This window comes from Galeopterus variegatus, unplaced genomic scaffold (assembly GCF_000696425.1).
Source record: "Galeopterus variegatus unplaced genomic scaffold, G_variegatus-3.0.2 Scaffold73, whole genome shotgun sequence".
In the NCBI taxonomy this organism is placed as follows: domain Eukaryota; kingdom Metazoa; phylum Chordata; class Mammalia; order Dermoptera; family Cynocephalidae; genus Galeopterus; species Galeopterus variegatus.
In genome coordinates this window covers 951,336-960,010 of record NW_007726184.1, presented here as the reverse complement: position 1 = coordinate 960,010, position 8,675 = coordinate 951,336, and the positions used below count along the sequence as shown (strand labels likewise).

The following is an 8,675-nucleotide window of genomic DNA, read 5'->3' as shown; positions in this document are numbered from 1 at the left end:
TATATATATATATATATATATATACTAAAAATTTTTTTTTTAAAAAATTAGGAGCTGGCTGGTTAGCTCAGTTGATTAGAGCATGGTGCTGATAACACTAAGGTCCAGGGTTCTATCCCTTTCAGTCCAGCCATCAAAACAACAAACAAACAAAAAACCAATACTGATGAGGCTCTACTCATGAAGCTAGGTTGGAACTTCAAGCTACTTTTTATGCAGGGCTGAATGATTCCCACTGACCCAATTGGCCATAACCTATGGCTTGTCAATACTGTACCCCAATCCAGGGAAAGGTATTTAGAGCTGGAGTGAGTGGGGGTTCCTTTAGGAACCAGGTACTGGGGTTTCTAGGCCTCTGACTGCCTCCTTACCTTGCACCCCAGCAGGGCTGACAGCTCCTGGGCTTTGCTGTGTTGTAAGATGTTCCCAGCATTTGTGACAAAAACCACGGGCACCCGCAGCTGTCCCTGGGAGTTCACCAGCCTGCGGAATGCTTCCAGGGCAGCAGGGATCACTCTGTGGCCCCGCACCAGCACGCCATCGATGTCCAACAGGAAGCCGAAGGTGGGCAGGTTCTACACAGGGAATAAGAGAGGAGAATGACCACTGCACACGTCGTCAAGAGGCAGAAGAGGAGGAAGGAAAAAGAAACAACCCTTACAAGCCGAGGCTCAACATCATCCTCAAGTCACCCGGGGCCCTGGAAAAACTATGTCAGAAAGAACAATTTAAATGAAGGCATGTGATTTCTGATAGGGCAAATCCAACTTTGTTAGAACAAAGAATTACTCCTTTTTCATGCTTTTTAAAGCATATAACTATTTTCTTTAAGTCTTTTTTGCATAATTAATATAAAGCAATTTTTAAACTGAAAAATAGAGAAATTCAAAGAAAACATAATCCCAGCACTTTAACATAACCAAGTAATACTTCCTTTCTGTCTTTTCCCCCCATTCTTATATCTGTCTTGTAACTACAACTACACTTTATATATGCAACTTTGTATCTTGTTCTTTTTACTTGACACATCATAAACATTTTTACTGGCTGCAATAGCCTTTATAATCATCTTTTAAGATTTTGTTTCATTATAACAACACATGCAAAGTTAAAAACAACAACAAAAAACCTCAACTGCTATAGATGACATGAGAAATGTTTTATAACTTTCTTGCCTCCTTCTTCTATGTAGTCCCATTTTCTCTCTTGCATACTTTCCAGAAACCTTTTAAGGATACACAGTATATACATCTTTTATATTTTAGCTACACACACACAAACAGAACCATGTTGTACTTCTTCCATCTTAATTTTTTTAGTTGGTATCTCTTGGCTGTCCTTCCATATCAATACATGCAGCTCTACCTCCTAAACATTTATGGTTACATAATATTCTGAGTGAATAATCCACTAACATTATGTTTCCCCTATTTGAGGCATTTAAGTTTTTCCACATTTTTACTGTGACAAATAATGCTATACAAAACCTCTTCATGAATGCTGATTTTCTTTATATTAGGGATATTTCCTTATGCCAAATTCTTAAAAGTAGGTTTAAGAAGTCAAAGAGTGCAAACACTGAAATTACACAACACCTACGAACTGTTTTCCAAAAACGTGTATCAATGTATATGGCCACTGGCAACATATTCTACCCTTACAATACTGATTTTCACATGTAACAGTTTGTCAAAGGTTAAAAAAAATGGTAACTCATCTCAATCTGCATTTCCTGGATTCATAAAGTTGAACACTAGCTTTTTTTTTTTTTAAAAAAAGATGACCGGTAAGGGGATCTTAACCCTTGACTTGGTGTTGTCAGCACCACGCTCACCCAGTGAGCGAAACGGCCATTCCTATATGGGATCCGAACCCGTGGCCTTGGTGTTATCAGCACCACACTCTCCCGAGTGAGCCACGGGCCGGCCCTGAACACTAGCTTTTTAAAAATTTCATTGCATTTTCTTATTTTATGAACTGCCTATTAAAAAAAATACAAGATGTTTTTTAATTGTCAAAAAAATCTAACCTAATCTGTTTGCTGTTTTTGTTTTATTGGTGCCAACTAGGCTAAGCGTTCTTACTATATACACCTACTCTATGCACAGGGCTCTGTCTGCAAAGAACAACCCAAAACACAGATAAACAGCACTTCAGCCCCTCCTTTCTTTTTTCTTTTTTTTTTTTTTGGGCAGCCAGTGGCTGCATGGATCCGAACCCTTGACCTTGGTATTACAAGGCTGCACTCTAATCAACTCAGATAACCAGCCAGCCCTCCAGTCCCTTGTTTCTTAGCTGGGGTGACAGAGCAAGCACTCTAGAAAACAAACCCACTAAAACTGCAGCATTTTTTTTTTTCCTTTTTTTTTGTCTTTTTTCGTGACCGGCAACAGATCGCAACCCTCAGTGTCACGCCCGTACCAGACCGGACCGGCAACGGGATCGCAACCCTTGGTGTTGCGCCCACACCTCGCTCAGCCAGTGAGCGGGAACCGGTCTGTATGTGGGATCCGAACCCTCGGCGGGAGCGCCGCCGCACTCCCAAGCGGCGCACTGTAGCAGTGCGCCACTGGGCGGCCCCAAACTGCAGCATTTTCATAAGTGCAAATTCTAAGTATTTAAGTACCAATGAAATAAGCAGAATTAAACAGAGGTAGTCTCTTGGAAGATAATTTTTCTTTTCCTTTTTGTCTTTTTTCATGACCGGCAACGGGATCGCAACCCTCGGTGTTGCGCCCGCACCGCACCCAACCAGTGAGCGGACCAGTCTCTATATGGGATCCGAACCCTCGGCGGGAGCGCCGCCACGCTCCCAAGCGCCGCACTCTACCGAGTGCGCCACCGGGCCGGCCCTTGGAAGAGAATTTTAAGCTAGGTGATGAATGGGTCAAATATGTACATTTAGCAAAACTCCTGAGAGCCCAACTGGCACCAGACTAGACAAGCAGGAAAGACGTGATCCCTGTGACACAGTCCAATGGACAAAAGTAAAAAGTGGCCACAAGACGGTCTACACTGAGCACTACACTAAGAAATAAGGGAACCTGGGGGCTTATGAGAGCCTGTACCAGGGGTACCTAACCTATAGGGGAGGGGAAGATTGGCTATCACGGGTCTCCCAAGACCAATTTAAGGAATTTGAAACAGGAAAGTGGCATCATCAGATCTGTAGTATAAAAAAATTGTAGCTGCAGAGAGAAAAATGGATTGAATAGACCTGAAGGGAGTCAAGTTGAAAGAGACCAGCCAGGACCAACTGCAATCCAAGACAGAGAGAATGGTGGCTTTAACCCTAGTTAAAGAAAGGGACAGATCATAATTATGAGGCAGAACAGCCAGGAACTGGTAACCATTAAGATGCAGAAAAGGAGGGACAAAGGAGACAGAGACTCTTACGACTTTTTGGGGGGGGGTTGGGAACCTGGGAGGATAGATGCTGGTATCATTCACGGAACCAAGGGGTACAGGAGGAGCAGCAGGTGGGAGGCTGGGGCGAGGACAAAAGTCCCACTTCAGATAGTTGGATATCAGCACTATATAGAAGATACTGCAGATGAAAATTTGGAAGGTCTGTGCTCTCAAAGAACCAGAAAGAAAGAAGAGACGCCAGCTAAAAACAAGGAGCAGCAGACAGTGTGAGGAGGAAAATCAAGAGGGTGTGGGGTCAGGGAAGCTGAGGGAAGAATTTCTGGGTCAAGTAAAACAGGAACTGGAGGGACTATAAAGTGAGGATCCCATCTCCGCTCCACCAGGCAACTTGTGTGCAGCCGCCCAGGCTTAGACAATGACAGCTATGGCACCAAGTTGGAGGTGGCAGGGACACTGGAAAAGAAGGAAGCAATTCAAACCAATGAGAAAACAGCGCGAGGGAGAAACTCACCAAGCCCCACAAGCCACGAAGGAAATGCCTAAACAAAGAACGCCTCTGACTCTGGACTCAAAGGCTGATCCTGCTGTACCCAGACCAGTAAGACTGTACTGGGCACTGAGCTAGACATATAACAAAGGTACTTTTATGTATTCATTGTACCAACTGTGGTGGTGCTACAGGCTAGTGTCAGAATCCTGTCGACATCGACAATTGTAGCACTTTTTTTTTTTTTTGTCTTTTTCGTGACCGGTAAGGGGATTGCAACCCTTGGTGTGGTGTCGCCCACACTGCACTCAGCCAGCGAGCACACCAGCCATCCCTACATAGGATCCAAACCCGCGGCGGGAGTGTCGCTGCGCTCCCAGCGCTGCACTCTCCCGAGTGCGCCACGGGCTTGGCCCCAATTATAGCACTTTTAATCCTGTTCATGATGCCAATTGTAAAGCTACACGACTACTCCAGTTGTCGGGATCTTTTACCCGCCCATAATCCTGCACCGACTGGGCCAATTGTCGAGCTAGAGCTGGGTCTGGAGCTCACAGAGACCCCTCAAGCCCGTTGTCCAGACTGGGTCACAAACCCTTCATATGCCAGGCTGGGTCACCAGACCCCACACACAACAGGCTGGGTCACCAGACCCCTCATACACAGGTCTATGAGCTAGGTAACTGGCAAACAAGTCCTTGGAAGCCGCAGGTTGGAAAGCATGGCTACTCTTGCAGCGGTGGCCGCCCAAGGCACTAAACTCCAGCCAAGATGGCAGCACCCGGCAGGCACACTAACTCCACCCACACACAACCTGCCCACAGAGAATGCTGCACCACCCCCAACCTGCCCCAAGACGAGGGGGGCTGATTAAATTATTCTACTTTCCCAACACCGACACTTTGGGGAAGTGTATAATCTCCAAATGGCATTATGTACCTAGCAAAATGTGCTAGCTCACATGTGGTATTCAATATACAGCCACTGAAAAATCTGCTTGGACAAATAAGAAACTAACTTCAGAAAGAACTAGTTAAGGGCCGGCCCGGTGGCGCACTAGAGAGTGCGCCGCTTGGGAAGCGCGTCGGCGCTCCTGCCGAGGGTTCGGATCCCATGTGGAGACCGGTTCCCGCTCGCTGGCTGAGTGCGGTGCGGGCGCGACATTGAGGGTTGCGATCCCATTACCGGTCAGTAAAAAAGACAAAAAGGAAAAAAAAAAAAAAAAGAAAGAACTAGTTAAGGGTCACCCAGTTCACGAGTGCTAGGTTCAGGATTCAGCCTCAAACTGAGCCAGCAACAAAGTCAGAGCTCCTTCAGCTGCTCACTCAGCAGCATTTCAGAGCAAGCAGAGGCCCCAGGAGGTACCGCGTCCTCTTTATCAGGAACACACTGCTTCCCCCACCTCCTTCCAGCCCCCAGCTAGGAGTTCCAGTTCTCTGTACTCATGCACTCGTGTACCCAATGACCCTTGAGGATCCCTGGAGGCCCTCCCTATTCCTCAACAGATCCCATTAAAATGGGGTCCAAACCTACGGACATGAATAGATTTCACGGTAGCCATAAACCCCTTAACACTCTATGTGCATTTTTCCTGTGGAAAGGAACCATCGTTCTTTTTAGATCTCATCATCTTATCCTTCTCAGAGAGAATCATTATCCAGGTCTGAAGGGATAACGGAATATGGGACGCTCTTATACCTCGCGGGTGCGCAACAGAGGTTGGCTGAATGTTGAATGACCCGGAGGATGAATGGTTAGGGAGAAACAGGGCAGACCTCTCCTTTCCCACCACCCTATCCCCTATCTGGGGACATTGAGATTTTTCCATATTTTTGCTATGACAAACAATGCTATAACGAACCTCTTCATGAATACTGATTTTCCTGATATTGATGACTCTTAGAAGATAAGCCCCTGGGGCCGGCCCGGTGGCACACTGCTATAGTGCGCCGCTTGGGAAGCGCGGTGGCACTCCTGCCGAGGGTTCGGATCCCACATACAGACCGGCCGCTCACTGGCTGAGCGAGGGGCGGGAGCGACGCCAAGGGTTGCGATCCCATGGCCGGTCCTGGTCCGGTATGGGCGCGACACTGAGGGTTGCGATCCGTTGCCGGTCACGAAAAAAGACAAAAAAAAAAAAAAGAAGATAAGCCCCTGAAGGTAACGACTGTCATTCCAGCACACAGTGCACCTTCTTTTTGTACTATTATGGACACAGCGCATAAGTATTTGCTTATAATTTCAACACAATCAGGGAAATTTCAAAAGGCCTGGATTTTAAGTGATATTACAAAATTACTAATGTCAGGTATGATAATGGCATTGTAATTATGTTCAAAATTTCCTTATTTTCTTAGAAATAAGCATCCATAGCCCCTTCTACTTAGAACAAGAAGGCTTTCAGACTATTCAGCAGCATCCTAAGGCTCCCTCCTCTATCACGAGCCCTCCTTCCCCATCCCTCGGAAAGTACACAGAGAACCAAGCACCCAGCAACATAAAAGGTGAAGGCGTGCATCAACTGTAACAAGCACATCACTAAAGCAAGATGTTGATAACAGTGTGGGGGCAGTATAAGGGAACTCTCTGTACTGTCTGCTCGGTTCTTCCGTAAACCTAAACTGTTCTAAAAAGTAAAGTCTATTGAGTCTGGAGGCAACAAGCAGAAATGGCACCTCACAAGGGGAAGGAAAAGAAGGAAGGACAAGTTATCAGCCTTGGATCTCAGGTGGCCAAAGGACAGAATGTATTTGGTGTCTCCCACATCTTTGCATCCTTCAGTGATACCTTTGTCCACGTCACTTATCTTTCTGGCAAGGAGACCATCTGCCATGTGACTGGTGGGATGAAGGTGAAGGCAGACCAAGATGAATCCTCACCATATGCTGCCATGCTGCCTGCCCAGGGTGTGGCCCAGAGGTGCGAGGAGCTGGGCATCACTGCCCTACACATCAAACTCCGGGCCACAGGAGGAAAGACCCCTGGACCTCAGAGCCTCCACGCACTCAGGAATGAAGATTGGGCAAATGGAGGATGTCACCCCCATCCACTCTGACAGAACCTGAAGGAAGAGGGTCGCCATGGTTGCCATCTGTGAACAGGACTCAAATTATTGTTTTCTGTTAATGAATAGCCTTCGTGTGTAAAAAAAAGTAAAGTCTATTAATTTTTTAAGTGAAGGTCCCCAGAAAAAAGGAGAAAGGAACAGATTTTTTTCTTTTCACTTTATCCTCTTCTGTACCTGTATTGATTTTTCTTCTGTATTACTTGATTTTTTTCTAACTACTCTTGGATATTAGGCCAGATCCTCTACTTAAAGTTCATTTTTGTAGCAATGATTAGATGTGTGGGATTTTAATATCAGTTTGAAATGAAGAGACCACTAAGATGTTCCTTTGTGTTTCTGCTTCTTACCTAGAATTGGTTTGGTGTGGTTTCAACAGCAGGAATGATCATTACAACTCCACTATTTACTACAACTACTTCCACACTTGAGAGAACTTACTATATGCCAGTCACTACACAGAGAACCCTACATAAACCATCTTACCTATTCTCACAAAAACACTGTATGGTAAGCAATATCCCCATTACATAGATGGGGAAACTGAAGCTTAGAAAGCTAAGTAAGTTGCTTTAAGTCAAACAGCTAATAAACAGTGCAAGCAGGATTCACTTCTAAAGCAAGTACTCTTACAAGGTCAAGGGTTCGTATCCCCTTACCAGTCAGCCGGTAGGTAAGTAAGTAAAGTCAGTAAGTAAATAAGTCAATAAATAAGTAAAAGTTAGTACTCTTAAACTCTATGCTATACTACATCCCTTTCTTCCCTTTTTCTACTCGATCAGAAAATCACTTTGAGATATCTCAGGACCTGCAAAGACACTAGAGCCAATACAATCGTTACAAATAACTGCAATATTTCTTCATATTTATATCATTACAATTTACAAAGTCCTTTTATAAATATATTCTCATTACATGCTTTCAGCTTGGCCACCTCTAGCTCTGTAACACTGGCCGAGTCACTTAACTTCTTTGCTGCTCCATATGTAAAATAACAACAGCACAGCTGTGAAGAGCATGGACTCTAGCACCAGACTACCTGAGCTCCCGATTCTGCCACTTACCAGCTGTGTGCCCATGGGCAAGTTGCTTAACCTCTCTGTGCCTCAGTTCCTCCATCTGTAAAATGGGAATAATAATAATAGTACTTACCCAGAGTTATGAACATTATAGGAATTAATAATTGCAAGGTACTTAGAATAGTTCCTGGCACAAAGTAAGCACTAGGTGGTCTTTTAAAATAATTTACTAATTAAAAATACATTAAAAAGCTACTGCGAAGGCACTGTGTGAATGTGAAATATTATCATTATGACAGACAGAAATTGTGGATTGAGAAGACAAAGTAATTCCCCTTTAAAGAAAAGGCAAATGGCCCAAGGGAAAGTGAGGGCTGCGGACCGGAGGAGCCTGGCGGGCGTCCTGGCACGGTCTCCACCAGCTGTCCGAGCTGGAGAAGGCGCTTTTCCCCTTGCCTGCGGCTCCGGCTTCCTAACACCGGGGTCGTGCCGGCCGCAGCACCGAGCGGGGACGCCGCGCCGGCCCTCGTCCTGTCGTCCTGTCGCCCCCGCCCCGGAGCGGCTGCCGGGCGGGACCCCGGGCCTCTCTCGGACCTAGCGGAAAGTCATCAGCAACATGTTCCCATCTGAAAATCAAAGAGGACGAGCAGGGATCACACCCTGGCCGGAAACCCAGGAGAGGAGCCCGCTGAGGAGCCGCGGGCCCACGCGCAGCCACGGAGGCGCCGAGCACGCA

At 45.9% G+C, this 8,675-nt stretch overlaps 1 protein-coding gene across 1 annotated transcript in view; it reads right to left on the bottom strand.

Annotated features, from left to right (window-relative positions):
* Window positions 1-8,675, bottom strand: part of CECR5 (cat eye syndrome chromosome region, candidate 5) — a 20,836-nt gene that overhangs the window by 10,418 nt on the left and 1,743 nt on the right. Inside the window, exons 3-4 of the mRNA XM_008578315.1 lie at window positions 8,396-8,533; window positions 372-575 (exon numbers count right to left, since the gene is read on the bottom strand). Of these exons, the coding sequence (XP_008576537.1) occupies window positions 372-575; window positions 8,396-8,533 (342 nt within the window). The remainder of the gene's footprint in view (window positions 1-371; window positions 576-8,395; window positions 8,534-8,675) is intronic.